At 38.9% G+C, this 15,399-nt stretch overlaps 1 protein-coding gene across 1 annotated transcript in view; it reads right to left on the bottom strand.

The window, feature by feature from the left end:
• Window positions 1–309: 309 nt before the first annotated feature.
• Window positions 310–15,399, bottom strand: part of DPP4 (dipeptidyl-peptidase 4) — an 85,308-nt gene continuing 70,218 nt past the window's right edge. Inside the window, exons 23-26 of the mRNA XM_011991008.1 lie at window positions 13,858–13,922; window positions 3,400–3,472; window positions 3,061–3,134; window positions 310–1,451 (exon numbers count right to left, since the gene is read on the bottom strand). Of these exons, the coding sequence (XP_011846398.1) occupies window positions 1,350–1,451; window positions 3,061–3,134; window positions 3,400–3,472; window positions 13,858–13,922 (314 nt within the window). The 3' untranslated portion in view covers window positions 310–1,349. The remainder of the gene's footprint in view (window positions 1,452–3,060; window positions 3,135–3,399; window positions 3,473–13,857; window positions 13,923–15,399) is intronic.

Raw genomic sequence — 15,399 nt, 5'->3', positions numbered from 1 at the left:
TGATCGTATTTGTTCTTATATGAGCCTCATCATAGTTCCCTGCAATAAAATTATAAATTGTGTATGATATAAATAACTAAAATATTTGATTTCTCAAAAGCTATATGTATTTATGATAAGAGAATTGCATATTATTAGGCAAAAACCGATGAACTATTTAGCTTAACACATTTTTATATATCTAATTTTTTACCAAAGCTGGACTATTTCCATGTTTACAAGGGATTACTAACAAAATAAACAAGAGTCTTTCTAGATAAATGTGTCCATATGCCAGTGTGGTTTAGGTCTGATTCAAGACACAAGTCATTACTTCTGAAAAAATGAAGGCACATTTATTAAATGACCAGGAGAAATTCCATAGTATGTAGAATGGGAATAATAATATATAACATTCTATTTTATGTTCCATTTTTTAAAATGAGTCCAAGGAAGTTAAAGTATTCTTTTAATGAAGACACTCAAAGAAATGAAATAAGAAAAATTGAGGCAAGGACTCCTTCAAGTTAAGATTTGCAATACAAATATTTTCATCTTTTAACAGGGCAAGCTGATGTGTTCACATCTCAGTTTCAAGCTGCCTCTTTCACTAGGAACATCAGTATGTTTTTTTTTAAAGCACATTTACAATGCTTTCCCATCACCCTTGCTGTGTTTTTGTAGCACCTATAGCCATAACTGGCACCTGGGGGCCTGCATTGCTGGCAGTTTCCCTTACATTTCTTTGGAGTCTTTTCAACTGCTGTGGTTTTACTTAGAAGTCAGTGCTTTGCATATTTGATTTCCTGAGACTGTTTGAATAGTCTTTCTCAGAAAACTGTGCCAGTCTGGCTGTGAACAGATCTTCTCCGAGGGGAGCTGACAGTAGCCTGCTCGTGTTGGTATGCTTGGACTTGGGTTCCCAGCCATGCCCTGCTATCTTCTCTCCCTAATCCCTCTTATCCTGTCCCTGCCCTAGTGACATCACTGCCCACATCTTGCCATCCTTTTAAAGAAGAGAACAACATTTGAACCAGTCCAGTTAGAAAAAGATTAAAATCCTGCTCAGGGAATCTATGCAAAGCTTCCATAAAAACAATTCCTATTTGTTGTTTCAGCAGCTGATGCGGAAATGATTTTAAACAATAAAACTCGACCGGATAATTCAAACTTCTGTAAGGTAATAATCTGTTGTGAAGACAGAAGTCCCTACTTAAGATGATAGGTATGAAATTTGGGAACAAAGGTAACCTTAAGTTTCTTGATTTGAGTGTATATTTTTAAGATCATCATCTTGACAGTGCAGTTTTGAGATAATGAAAACAAAAATGACTTTTAATAAGCTTTAAACGGCATGGTGTTTTGAGGTGCTAAGGTAAAGAGAAACATTGTTTTATGAAGTGGCTCATGTGGGTGTATATGTGTTGGTGTGCTGTGCTGCTAGCGATTCCATGGTCTTCATCAGTATACCACTAGAGAGAGAAAGAAAAAAAGTTAGAATTAGGAAGTTAGTTGTCTTCTTTAAAAAAAAAAAAAAAAAAAAAACGTAAATTCAAATAAGTTCTCACGAGCATACATGGTATAAAACAGAGTGTTTTAATTCCTGAAGCAGTTTCTAAACTGAAACAGGGTCAAGGAGGGTGTCTAATTTTCCCCCAGAGCTTTTCCAGGGCATGTTGTTCTGTCCTGCAGAAGTCTCTGATCCTCTTTTGCAGGTGCTGAGAGAACTCACTGTGAATTTGGCTTTATTTAATAGTGCTTTAAAGATATGTAAATTTTAATTAAAACACCCAATCCATTTCCAAATTTGACTCAAAGGTCACTTAGAAATACACCATGCATAGGAAGGAATGCTTATCCCATTAAGCCCACTTGTTTTAATTAGAGTGTTATGAAGTGTTAAATTTCTGTATACTCTAGTAAGATAAACTGTATTAAACTAAATGATTTTTTAAAAGCAATGTTGCCTAATATATAGCACCAAGAAACTAGAAAAAAAATCTATTTCAATATTACATATGTATGTTTAATAGAAGTGAAGTCAAAAGTCAGATGTATTATTTGCAAACACTTAGATTTTAAACTGGTATTTTAAAAATCTGTATATTTGACATTTATGTAAAAGGAATTTATGATCTGGGGCAAAAATTTATCAATTCATACCTTATTAAATAATTGGGAAGTCGTTACTGGGCAAACATAAATTACGGAGACATAAGTTAACTTAAAAAAAAAAGCTTAATTTAAGTAGCATGTGTCTTTCCTTTGAATAGTAGAAAAATAAACTTCAAACTGTTATAAAGCACTGACCCAAAAGATAGCCAGTTTTTCTCAGTATCAAGTAACTGTCCCACTCCTATGCATTGGGCACCATTTGAACTGAGCACATAGCAGATCACGTGCGTTAGAGGACACATAAATACATATACATACATACATACATACATAAAAATACGTATTTTTTCCTTCATCTGAAAATCTCTAATGCAGAAAATGAATTTGACATAATACCCAGAAATATCCTCTGCATAGACAACAACAGCTCTAGCCATATCTGACTTTATAAAACAATCCTAATTGTTTAATAAATAAACTGTGGTTATTTAACAAAAGATCACCTTGCAATTGCAAAAACTGAAGCATGCTGATTATTAAGATCCCACTGTTGTTCAAATGGCTAGTAATACGTACCAGACAGAAATGGATTTTCATATTTGAGCTGAGCTATTATCATGCTGGTTTCACTTTAGAATTACTCTGCCACACATTTACTGAATAAGTGATTACTTCTGAATCAAAATAGGGAGAGACTGAACAATCACATGAACAGGAGAGCAGTGTCTTGATACTCCCAGGATATGCAATATTGTGCTTCTTAACCACAAACTCACTAATATTATTGAACATCACTCTGTGCATGGCTCAAGGATACCACTCTTCTGACTTCACGTTGAAAAAAAACCAATTGTTTTAATGTTTTTTTTCTGTCCTGTCTCTGGCACTGCTAAGAGAATTGGCCCAGAAAGAGGAAACTATACCCCACCAGCAACTTCCCTCCCCTTGCACAAAGTTTTTCTATACCATTGCCTGGAAATCCACTCCAGCATCGACCAGGGCTTTGGAGATCTGAGCTGACTGCTGAAAGTGAACGTTATCTGCAGGGAGAGAAAGGAAACATAAAGTAGCTAATAGCCGCTCCAGTTTTCTGGTACCAAGGGGTGGGAAAGGCACAAGAAGAAAGGGACCGTTTGAAGTTCTAGGACTCAGCATCCCATTTAGCCCAAGACAAGTGACTTGTGGAAAGCAACACTGTTTTATTGAAGTAAATGTAACAGTCTTGCCCCTCATGCTTTTGTTTTGTCAGTAGTGAAATTGCAAACCTGTCTGTGATACTAAAAAGTCTAATTAACTGAAACTCACCATCTGCTGTTCCATGAATAAGGAGGTACTCAACTTGTTTAAAATTTTCAGCTCTGCTCATGACTGTTGAATTCTGGAATTGGGAAAAAGAATGTCATTATTCAAAAAAGGATCTGCCATAAACTGATTTTTCACTTCAGTTTACAAAATAAAATGTTTTCAGCTGGGGCCCCCTTTGATACAAAATATAGCAAACCGATATTCAAGCAAATGCTGTCTCCATGCATGGCAGAATGCACAGCATGCCCTGTGCCTAGGAGACAGGACTAGAAGGGAGGATGCCACATCTTCCCTGAACATGCAGGAAGAGGGCACCTGCCACCCAGCCTGCATGCAAAACCCCTTGAGTCCCAGATCCCAGATTGGCTGTGTCCTATGCATTAGCACAGGGCAGAGTCTCGTATTAGCAATGTATGTTCCATGGGCTTCTGCTGTAGTTCAGCCAAAAAGTGTATTGCCATGGCAACCATGTGTCACATGGTGCCATACATGCTACATTTCAAAGAGCCTGTACATAGCATTTGCAACTAAACATACTCTGCAATATGTCATGTGAACTTTGGTCCACATTGCTAAGCTCTGAATGAAAAGCAAATATTACCTCTTTGGGAACAGATGTTAAAAACCTAGACAAATGTAACATATGGGAGGGGAAGAGGGTAAAAAAGATCAAAAATGGCCTTAGAAAATCAGTGGGTTGTTGTTGTCTGCCTCATTCTGTGTATTAGAGGAGATACTATTAGATCAAGTCATACCCAAATTAGTCAAGGAAATAGGATTAAAAAAAAATTGGGAACTCAGCTTTTTGAGACTGCTATGTGGCCTGAGCCAGGGCTCCTATAATGAGGGTCAGGAGTTTTGAATGAAAAAGCCATTGAAAGCATCTAGAGCTGGTCATCCAATTTTGAGGATATTTACCAAAGTTGGGATGAAGGTAAAAATGCCACAAAATACTGTAGTGCCTTTGGGAGGGGGTGAGCTAGAGTCCACTTTGATGGTCCTGTTATGGATAGGGCAGGAAAGGGGCAGCAGCATCTCCATGGGTTTAAAAGCAGCCAGCTGGTCCTGCAGCACCTTGGTGAATCAAATTCAACTTTATGAAAGCCAAGGTTTATATTTCACAGATATCTCTGTAGCTCATATCAGCTTATATTTTTGATGGGAACCTTGGTGACCTGGCAGGAAGGGAATGGGGCTAAAGTAACCGTGTTTGTATTCAAGTTCCAGTTTCAATATCAGTGAGCTATGCAACTGGAGATACGCTGCTCTTTGAGCTTTGATTTCTATAAAATTGGAATTGAGTAGTCCCCCCTTATTGGCAGTTTTGCTTTCTATGGTTTCAGTTACCTGCAGTATAGTACAATAAGATATTTTGAGAAATAGAGACTATACTCAATTAACTTTTATTACAGTTTATCATTATAATTGTTCTATTTTATTATTAACTATTGTTAATCTCTTATAATGCCTAATTTATAAACTTTATCATAGGTATGTATATATGTAGAGGAAAAAAACCATAATGTATAGAGGGCTCGGTACTATCCACAGTTTTGGCATCCACTGGGGGTCTTGGAATGTATTCACCTTAAATAAGGGTGGGCTCCTGTAACTCCTCTTACTCCGTCACAATTATAGGAACCAAGAGGCATGGCAAAAGCATTTTTGGGGGTTAAATTTCTGATGCTGATGTGAGAATTCTTTAACAGTGTTTCTGGAAAAAAGACATTTTATCTATGACTTTCAGGACAGAGCCACCCAAAATGTTTCAGTTGACTGAATGTCCCAAGGTCATCCTGGCCTAGTAGGCTTAAAACAAATGCGCTTCCTCTTCTGTGCAGGCTAGTTCCTACTTGTTCTGACCATATTCCATTTCTCACCCAAACTGAGAATTTTACTCATGAACTCTCAGAATAAAAACCTGAGTGAGACTCCTTTTATTTTTGAGAAACTTTTTTGTCTGGTAAGATGTCTCAGATAAATACATCTAAATATAAATCCATCGGTCCATCCATCCCAACATCACCATTCATCCCTCCACTCATTTTTCATCTAGTCAATCAACATTTACTTATTATGTACTCCACTAAATGATAAGATCCATAAGAAAAAAGATTTGTCTATATTGTGCATTACTCTTAACAACTAAGAGAATGCGAAATATTTATCAATTAAATGAGTAAATGAAATAAATTATCAAGCACTTGCAGTGTCCACTATATTTGGTCCTAGTTTTGCAGAATCAAGTGTTATCAGCTGTGGTAGGCAGAATAAAATATGCTCATTCTGAAATGTATTGAGATATGTTTTGCCCACTTTCAATCCATACACCATGCCATCCATGATAATAGCTAACACTCAATTGAGCATTTACTCTGTGCCTGTCACTGTGTTAAGCATCACATATAAATAAGGGTTTATAAAAGCACTGTTATATCTAATCCTTGCAATATTCAGTTAAAATAGGTCTAGACCAATTCTGCTTTCTAGATGGAGGCACCGAGACTCAGAAGGTGAGTAACCTGCACCAGGTCACAACTACAGCAAGTGTCAGAGCTGGACAAAGTCTGACAGCAAGTCCTTTTTACTTCCTACATTGCGCTGCGTCTCTACTAAAATTCCAAGCTGTTTATGATGTGATCTTCTGGCAAAGAAACAGTGTGAAATAAAATGTTAATTAACTGTCCTGGAATCTGAAGTGCACAATAATAGTGGGTATCCTTTGAGATCCTCCTAAGACCCCATGCCTTCTCAGATTGCACTAATCAGAAGAGAGAGTGCTCTACACAGCCCTGGGTGATGTGGGAGGCATATTCTGTGACTACGCAAGTGACGTATAGCCTAATGGGGCAATAGAACTCTGAGCAATTCTCTGTCCTTCAGAGAGGAATAGGTCAAAATAAATCTCCCTAAAAGACAGTTTTGTGCATCATTCAAAGCTGGAGACAAGAAAGGCTGAGGCTTGAGTACTGACTGTGAACATTAATCGCCTGAATTGCAGGTCCAGGTGCCCTCGTGTGAGTCCTCTTTGGTGATCCTTTCCGTTAGCCATGCTCTCAGCCTGCACTGACTTCCTGCCTCCTTGTTTCTCTCCAAATTAAATTTAGCTCTTTGCTCGCAGAAGACAGTCAACTTTAACACTCAGACCTGACCCAAATATACAACTGTGCCACCTCACCTCACCTCCAAAAGCCTCATGGGTCTGCCTTGCTTGGCAGCTTGAAAAGCAAAAGCTGCTCCTACAACCTCCCCGAGCCATGAAACTGAGAAATGTCATTGAAACATAGAGTAATAGTTAGGAGACATATAAATACGCAGGACAGTTAGCAAGGAATGTGATAACTACTGGAGTTTGGACCAAAACAGTTTCTGGCTGCCTTTTTTTTTCTTAAATGGAGTGAATACAGGCTGAAAGAAGACAATTTTTATAAACAAGTAAAACCCTGAGCCTAAGATAAATGTTGTGATGTACACACTGTAGCTGTGATGAACTAGACATGGTGAGAAATGCAACATACTGAGAAAAAGACGAAAACTGTGATAAAAGTGTCATGATGCAAATTGTTTTACATTAACAATATTACACTACAAAGAAAGAAAGACAAATACTTTAATGCAGCAAGAGAAAAATAAAACAAAAGCTTCCCCTGCAACTGCAAGATAAGTGTGCCATTTCAAATGCGCACTTCCCCTGCTCACTGGGAGAAGCCTCCAGAGGGACCTCTCTGTGAGAGGGAGAGAGGCAGCCGAGAGACATACACCCACTTTAAGGCTCTGAGGCTACACAGAACATTTTTCCTCCAGAAAAAGGCAGCTGTGTCACCTTGCCTCTGGAACCATTGATCATTCCCTACTCAACTGTGCACCCTGGCTTCTCAATTAACACCCTTTACAGTCCACTGTATGGCACACTTGAAGCTGTAAAGGTAACACACAAAGCCAGAAAAGGAAATACCGGCATGAATTTAAGGTATGATTAATGATTAGAAAAAAATTAATTGTGCTATTTTAACCTACCAAAAGAGGATAATCCCTCTTTGCCTATCCATGGAAACAGAAATAAAAAAGGAAATGGATGACTAAGTTAGAAGCCGAATAGTCTATCACCAACTACTAAAAAGGAAACTCAGAGTGATAAATGGGCAAGGATGCAATGGTGGTGCAGTTGGCACTCTCCTGAGGCTAGAAACTTCCGGAGAGCCCCGCTGCCAGCAACAGCCTGGCAAGGAGAAGTGGGAAGGATCGGTCCAGTGGCAGTGCCGACTCCACAGCATCTCTGAGGAGCTTTTCCTTCAGTCCCCAAGAAGAACCATCTGTAGCTGCTCGTTGGATCATGCTGGTTCTTCAGTTACCTTCCAACAAATAAATCTTTGTATTTTTGAATTAAAAGAGAGAGCTGATAAGAGGAGGAGAGTACTATGAGAAACAGAAGGTATAACAATTTTTAAACTACCCCTAGTGCCATCTAGGAACCATAAGGACATTTTGCTTCCTGGAGATAATAGTGGTGGCAGCTGCCATGTTTTGAAAGCTTCCTTCATGGCAGGCACAGGCATCTCATTTAATGATTTCAATAACCCTGTGAGGTAGGTCTGATTATCCCATTATCCAGATGAGGAAACTGAGATTCAGCGAGGTTAAGTAGCCTCCTCAAGCTCATACTGCTGGTAAGTGGCTGACACAGAAATTGAGGACATGTTGGCCTAATCCCAAAAGCCCATGTCCCTTACCGTCATATTCTATTGGCACTTGACATCACAACCAAACAACTCCTCCCATTTATAAGATCTTATAGAAAGAGCACACAGTCATTGGGTCTAATGGACAGCAACCCAACACTTCAGTAAGATATGACCTTGGGTTTAGCGGCTTGCTCTGTGCATTCTCCTACTCGTAACCAAAGCTCCATAATTAATATTAAATGATGCCATTTGGGGAAGCACCATTAATGCCACAACAGGGGCCACAGAAAATGTTTAAGAAAAGAATGAACTCAACTCACTAAATCAGATGTTTTACTTGTTTACATCTATCAAACAACTGTACTCATGGGATGCCAAGGAGAGCTCCCATCAACCCCAGACAGGGGGCTCTACCTCAGGCCTCACCAAGCAACACTGGCTTCTTTAAAGATCACACAGCAGTCAACATTTTATCAGCACTCAACAAACAAGTTAAGGTTTGGCTTAAATCTGAAGGTCTCTCTCCCTTTGGCATATTCTGGGATAATAGAACAAATGTCAAATCAGTACAAGATGGCATATTTACAAAATTGCACCCTGTTTTGCATAACCTAACGATGCAGCAGTTCTTAAGGATTGAACATTTCAAATCTGCTAGCAGAAGACTGCCAAATCTATGACTGTTTCATACACTTGCCAAAAGCCTATCAAATTTTGAGCAAAATGCAAAATAAATCTCCTCTACAAGTTAAATCAGTCCCTTCTGTGTGTTCCAGGCTGCCCTCTTCTCTTGGCAACAAGGCTCAGGACTTGGGTCCTATTTCTCTTGCCCTTGATCTGATACTTCTTTCTGTGTGTATTCATAAATCCATCCCCTCCCCAGGCTTATGTCCTGCCTTCTTGGCCAGCATTTGGCTTGCTCTTCTCAGAGCCCTTCTTCTGTTATCCCTCAGTTCATTGGACCTGCTTCACACATCGCCAGAAAACCACTCTTCCTGCTATTCATTTGTCTACTGTGCTGATCTGCCTCCCCCCAATGTGTAACCGATTGAGAACATCATGCTCATCCTCCCCATCTTCTGAAATCTTTTTCTAATGATTCAGATTAGTGCCCTCTCTCCCTTTTCTAACCCTCAATATCAATATGTTGCATAACATCTTTGTGCCTCAGTTTCTGTGTCAGTAAAATAGAAACACAGTACTTATCTCAGAGGATCGGGAGGAAAATTAAACCTGATAACCCATGTAAAGAGCTTACAATGATGACTTGCCATAGAAGCACTTAATAAATGAATGAAAACATGAATGAAATAAGTGAAACTAGATCCCCTCTGGCTAGGGAGTGGAGAAGGGGAAACCCTAACTTCTCGGCCACTCCCCTTCCCCTTCCTACATGCTCCTAAGGTATAGAATTCCTGGGGCTTCATAGTCACAATTGGAAAACCACAAGTCTTTTTCATACATATTGGCTACTTTGTCATATTCAAATTCATCTTTTATTTCCTACTGTCTTTTATTTCTCTCCCAAAATACTGTTTTCTCTAACTGACAAGGAATAAACTTCTGAATGATTAAAACGCCAGGCACCTTGAATGGGTGAATGAAAGTCTACCACATGTTAACATTTTTTACAAGTTTGACTAAAAGACCTGTGACTGACCACATGAGAGACCATTCCTCACTGTTAGGAGCCCACTCCGCAAGGTGTGGCTACAGCTGCTGTCTGCTGATTGACATTGGTTGTGAGGGTTGCCTCTTTGGATCTGATTCCTTTGCTCAAATCTGTCACCATATCTGTCTGCTGTGGACTGAGACACATTGCAGAAAAGATGTTTCCATAGAGCTATACTGCCCTTTAGCTCAGATTTGTCACCCCTCCACTTTAGCTGCCCATTTAGAGCTTCTGGTATCAGCTCCTTGAGATAAGGGAGGATGAACATCTCCTTTCCTCTTTGAGGTCTGGATATCCTTTGAAAGTGCTTCTCCCTTGCCTCTTGCCAGTAGGTGGATGATTATCTCCAAAAAGAGTCTTATGGAGTCACTGTTTGTGTCACTGCATTGGGTCTAAGCCTTAGTCTCAGGGTCCCCTAATCCACATGGCAGCTTTGAAAGAATAGGAAAGGGTGCTCCATCTGGTTTGACACAGCCTTGGAGGTGTGTGCCTTAGAAAATGGAGTGTGGTCTGGCTTTCAGCAGGGCACAGGCTGAACAACTGCACATGGCATCCCCGCCTGTTCCGTTCATGTATGCAAATGGCTCTTCTAATTCCCTTTCCTCAATGGTGAGAGGGACTTTGATTTCACGTGATGTGCTTCTCTTGGTGATGTGGATTTCTCTAAATTCTTCCAAATCCAGACCAACAATCACCTAATAATAAATCCTTTTCTTATTTGAATTTCATTAAAAACTGCATTTTCTTCCAGAGGCTATAATTCTGGCCACCGTATCAGTGGCTATTTAGCTGAAAACATGGACAAAGATCAAGGCCTTACTTGTTACACACTTTGGTCATTCCTAATCCTCAGTGTACCGAAAAGAGTCACTGATCCAGACTAAATGTGAACCGCTTTAAAAATATTTCCTTCTGATCCACTGAAATGCACAGGGTGGTGAAATCCTCTAAGGAATTGTCTCCTTTGTCTTTTCAAAAAGGATGGGAGGAAGACAGAAAGGGAGAGAAGGAGAGAGAGGGAGAGAGAGAGAGAGTAAGTGAGAGAGAGAGGAGAAAAGAAAAACAACCTGGGAAAGAAAAGTAAAAGATGGGGTCCAGAGGGGCAGCTGGGGCCTTGGAGGAAAATAGAATCTTTGAATGTATTCCTGCCAGAGACAAAAGCACAGGCTCATTTAAAAAACAAAGGAGGGCAGCTTTATTCTAAAGCCTGCTGTGCACCAAAAATAGGCACTTAGATTCAGTTCTCCACATAGATTCAGTTCTCCACATTTCGGAGGAAGCAACTTACCACGGTGGAGACAATTCAGTTAGTGCATTTGCCTCACTTGTATCCTGCCCACCTTAACTATCGCCCTCCCAAATAATTCCTCTTAGTAACACATTGGGAACCTTTAGCTCCCTGGTACTGGCAGTTTTAATGTGTCCATTGCCAGCAATGAATTTTGTGCCAAGAAAACCCGACTCCTGGCGTGGAAGGATTAAACAGTCCTCGGGTGCCATCTGTGCAGTGAAGTGAAAGAGTGACTTTGTGCACCCAGTGTGCGTGTGTTGCCATTGGCAGGAGGAAGTGACTTCTATTTACATAACTACCTCATGCAGCGAACACCTAAAGGGGGAGATGGAAATGGCCACCGCAGTGGGGGGTAGAGCTGGAGAAGAGGGGGATCTATGTGGGAACGAGGAGTCTATAGGAAAGACTGGAAATGTATGCAGGTTGAAATGGCAGACTACAGCCAATTATCCTATCTCATTATATAGGGAGGGCTGGTTGAAGGGGAAATACCCCATTGGCTGATGTTCTTTGAGGAAGTAGGGTAGGTGCCATGAACCTCCTTAGATGTGAGGGTTAGGGCTTGATCTTGTGCTTCCAGCCTCCACTTTTTAGAATATAACTTTTTAAAAGAACGTTTTGGATTCATCATCCACCATGTTCAAGTGAGGGATTGGGATCCTAGGCAGTTACACCTCTAATGTTTCAGGAACTTTCAGTATTTTCTAGGAGAAAACTCTTTGACAATCAAATTTAAGTAGTCTGGTTGGGTCGTTAACAAGAAAATTTGAACTGGAAAATGAAAGCGGCAATGGAGAAATTCTTGTATAACAATGTTTCCCTTCAAAAAGTGTTTAAATTAAATCAGGAAAGGTTTGGGGATTTGTACTCCCTAAAGGGGAAGGCAAAGAATACAATGTTGAATAGCTTGTACACCTTGAAGAGCTAACAGTACTGAAGAGGGGAAAATTCAGTACAAGATACCTATCAGTTCAAGGTGGAATAAAATTGAGGATTCAGAGATATACAAGGAAACTATCAAAAGGGGATTCAAAAGATGATGCTACTCCACTGAGAGGGCTGTATACGTTTCTGAGTGGGTGGAGATGGAGGGGAAATGACACTCCAGGTGGAAGGAGCAGAGGGCAAAGGCACAAAAGGGAGAGCCACAGAAACATTGAGAGAACAGCAAGCATTCCAGACAAAGTGGGCTACTGTAGGAAGGGCGCCGAACACCTGGTAAAGAGTGAGGACTGGGCTTAGTCGAGTACACAAGAAGGAACCATGAACATGTTGTGGGTGGGAGTCAATCTCCCAGCTCTGTGCGCAGTAGACTGGAGTGTGAGAAGACAGGATAAGGGGAGACAAATCGGGTTATTGTTATAAAAGGAGATAGGTTATATGACAATAGCAATGTGGTTACAAAGAAGGAAATGAGTGTCTAAAGCAGCTTATGGGAGGTGGAGGAGAAAGAATGGGAAGAATTGAGCCCTAAGTATTAAATGCGACCCTTAGCAGAAATGGGGACAATGTAATTATGGGACTTTTTTGTAGGGGTAGATGATCTGTGCATCTCACTTTGCAGATTGTTACTTTTCTATCTTAACTGATAAACAGACAGGAAAACCGTCAGATAGCCACTAACACAAAAACATTGCTATCACAGCTCCCTGCACACACGCACACACACACAGACCCACACACACATACACGCCCCTTACTCATTAAGCTGAAAGCAATTGGTAAAACTAAATTGTCTATACTTGTCTTGCAAAACTAGAAACTTTTGAGTTTTACTGTGTTTTGATCAGATGACTTCAGCATCCATAGTAATAGTGATGACATCTTACAAAAACATATGGATATTGCTCAGAGCAATGTATTAATATGAAGTCATGACACAGATGAGAAGAAATTGTGTTCTTAAGTTATTCTTACTGTTTTTCTTTCTCTTTAATTCACTGTCTTGGAAAAAATTGTGAACATTCTTTGGAAAATGTAAACATCATAGATGATTTACCTTGTCAGCTGTAAGTTTCAGGGTTTTAAAACAATTTTTTTCCAACCTAACATGACAAACAGAATCAGCAAAGTTTTGGAATGATCAAAGTGCCAGAAGGGTCCCTAGTACTTATGCTAGCACTTCCAGCTGCATCAATGTGGCACCAAAGACAATGCTCTGGCTTTGCCGTGGCATCTACACTAGCACATGGGGGCTGTCAATGATAGTTGCACCCACACCATATTTTAAGTGCTATAGCCCATCTGCAGAGCAACCTGCCCACTGGTTCTCCCATCAGGCAACCAGCCTGTTGGATGCTATTCAGTGATTTAGGTTTAGGGCTTTTTAAGGGTACTGCCCAACTGTACCTACCTCTCACCTGCTTTACTTAAATCTTGTGTGAACAAAACCGTACATAATTGGCTATGAGTAAGAAAACTATAGTCTCATATATACATCTTATGATAATACTGTAAGAAATTTCAATATATAGCTAAAGGTTTAGAGAGTCTTCTGGGCTCTAAAGGAATACGTTGAATTTCTAATAGGTTTTCTAAACTGAAATTTTATAATTAAAGTAATTATCTGATGTTGCTTTGTATTTCTAAATGAATGCATATTGTGACCTATATAGCATACGATAAAGACTGTAATTATGCAGAATATAGTAGGGGAAGCTATTGGAGTATCTCTAAACCACCTGTGTTATTTCTTTTTAACAAGAATTTTGTTGGAAATAAAAATATATATTTTCTAGAATAGATACACTTAAGAAGGTTCTTAAACCACTTATAAATAGGTTATAAAATAGGCATAGGTCCTCATCTCTTACCCTGTAATGGTCAAGGTTGTCTTCTGGAGTTGGGAGACCCATGTAACGTTCTGTGTACACTGAATCTGTGAAAGAAAAAAAAAAGTTTAATTCATACAATAACAACTTTTCTTGCTTTTAATGGTCCACTTCAGTGTTTCCATATGTCTTCACTCATATATAGGAATATAGAGTTACTCTCAGAAGTATCTCTGTGTGGTTATGAACAAGGAAAAGGGTGGCTAAAGCAGCTTATGGGAGGTAATTTTTTGCTTGCCTTGCTCATATAGCCAGGGATGCTAATTCCCAGCTCCCTGCATACTCATACCTTTCCACACTCAGCCCTAACCCATTCTCACTTTCCCCTTACAGTGGGGCAAAGGGAGATCAAACCAGATGATCTAAAATCCAATCAATAATCCACCTACAGGAAAGTCAAATGTGAAGTGCTAAGGAGTAAGGGATCTTAACATTATCATATGACCCTCTCAAAGAATTTTAGTTAGGAAGTCACTTAATGCCTCAATTGTGTTGAAATTTTTTGGTTATAATACAAGTATGTGCCCTGATTTATGATCATCTATTTCCTTTTGGAGACCCCTAACAATGTTCAATTACTAGTTGCTGATTTAAATCATATTTTATTTTGGGGGTCAGGCTGGAATTCACTATAATAAAAAGAAATAATTCAGTTATCATTTATTTGCTATATATCCCCACATTGGCTCAGCTACTCCATCATAATGCAAGTTAAACATTTGTTTTCTCTCATTTTGTGGTGAAGCCTCAATTTTTGTGGTATAACAGTTGAGCATTGTGAAACAGATTACATTAATATCTGTCTGCTGAAATGACATAAGCTCTTTTATCTATAAATATGGTTGAAAAACAGGTTGCATAATTGGTTTGGTTATTTTGGATAGTTAAACATATTTTGCCTGATTTAAAAAAAATTAAATGATACATTATATATATTTGGCCTAAAATATCAGTAAAAAAAAAATTATTGAGACCAAATTGCAATAAACTTTAAAAACCTGACATAACTGCTTTGAAAACTGCCTCCTTAAGTGACCAGATTACAGCTAAAAAGTCTAAGAATTTTATCTTGCCATTGTGCTGTATAGGTTAGTGGCTTGAATTTCACTATAATTTACAAGTATTTCAAAACCAATTCCATTAATTTTAAAAGTGGGTATATTATCTAAATTCAACATTCTAACACTTTTTGAATGACTGGTATTGTAGATTAGAAACTACACTAATGAGTGTTAGTTGCTCCATATGTATACTTTATGCCATTTCTATGAAAGTCAAAATATTTTCCTCCAAAATTACTAACAGTGATATTTTATCATTTTGATTAACATGAAAACCGACTATATGTAATTTTATGTACTTAAAGGACACTAATATAAAAATAGAATATTTTTAAAGATACTTTGAAATATAAGATCTTCGTGAAATGCTCATATCTTTTTTAACTTTAGTATTTAAATATTAATATCTCAGGCTGTATGTTAGATGGGGGAAAATGACCTTAAAGGGCAAAACACATTTTCC

This window comes from Mandrillus leucophaeus, unplaced genomic scaffold (assembly GCF_000951045.1).
Source record: "Mandrillus leucophaeus isolate KB7577 unplaced genomic scaffold, Mleu.le_1.0 Scaffold389, whole genome shotgun sequence".
NCBI lineage: Eukaryota > Metazoa > Chordata > Mammalia > Primates > Cercopithecidae > Mandrillus > Mandrillus leucophaeus.
This window is presented reverse-complemented; position numbering and strand designations above follow the sequence as displayed.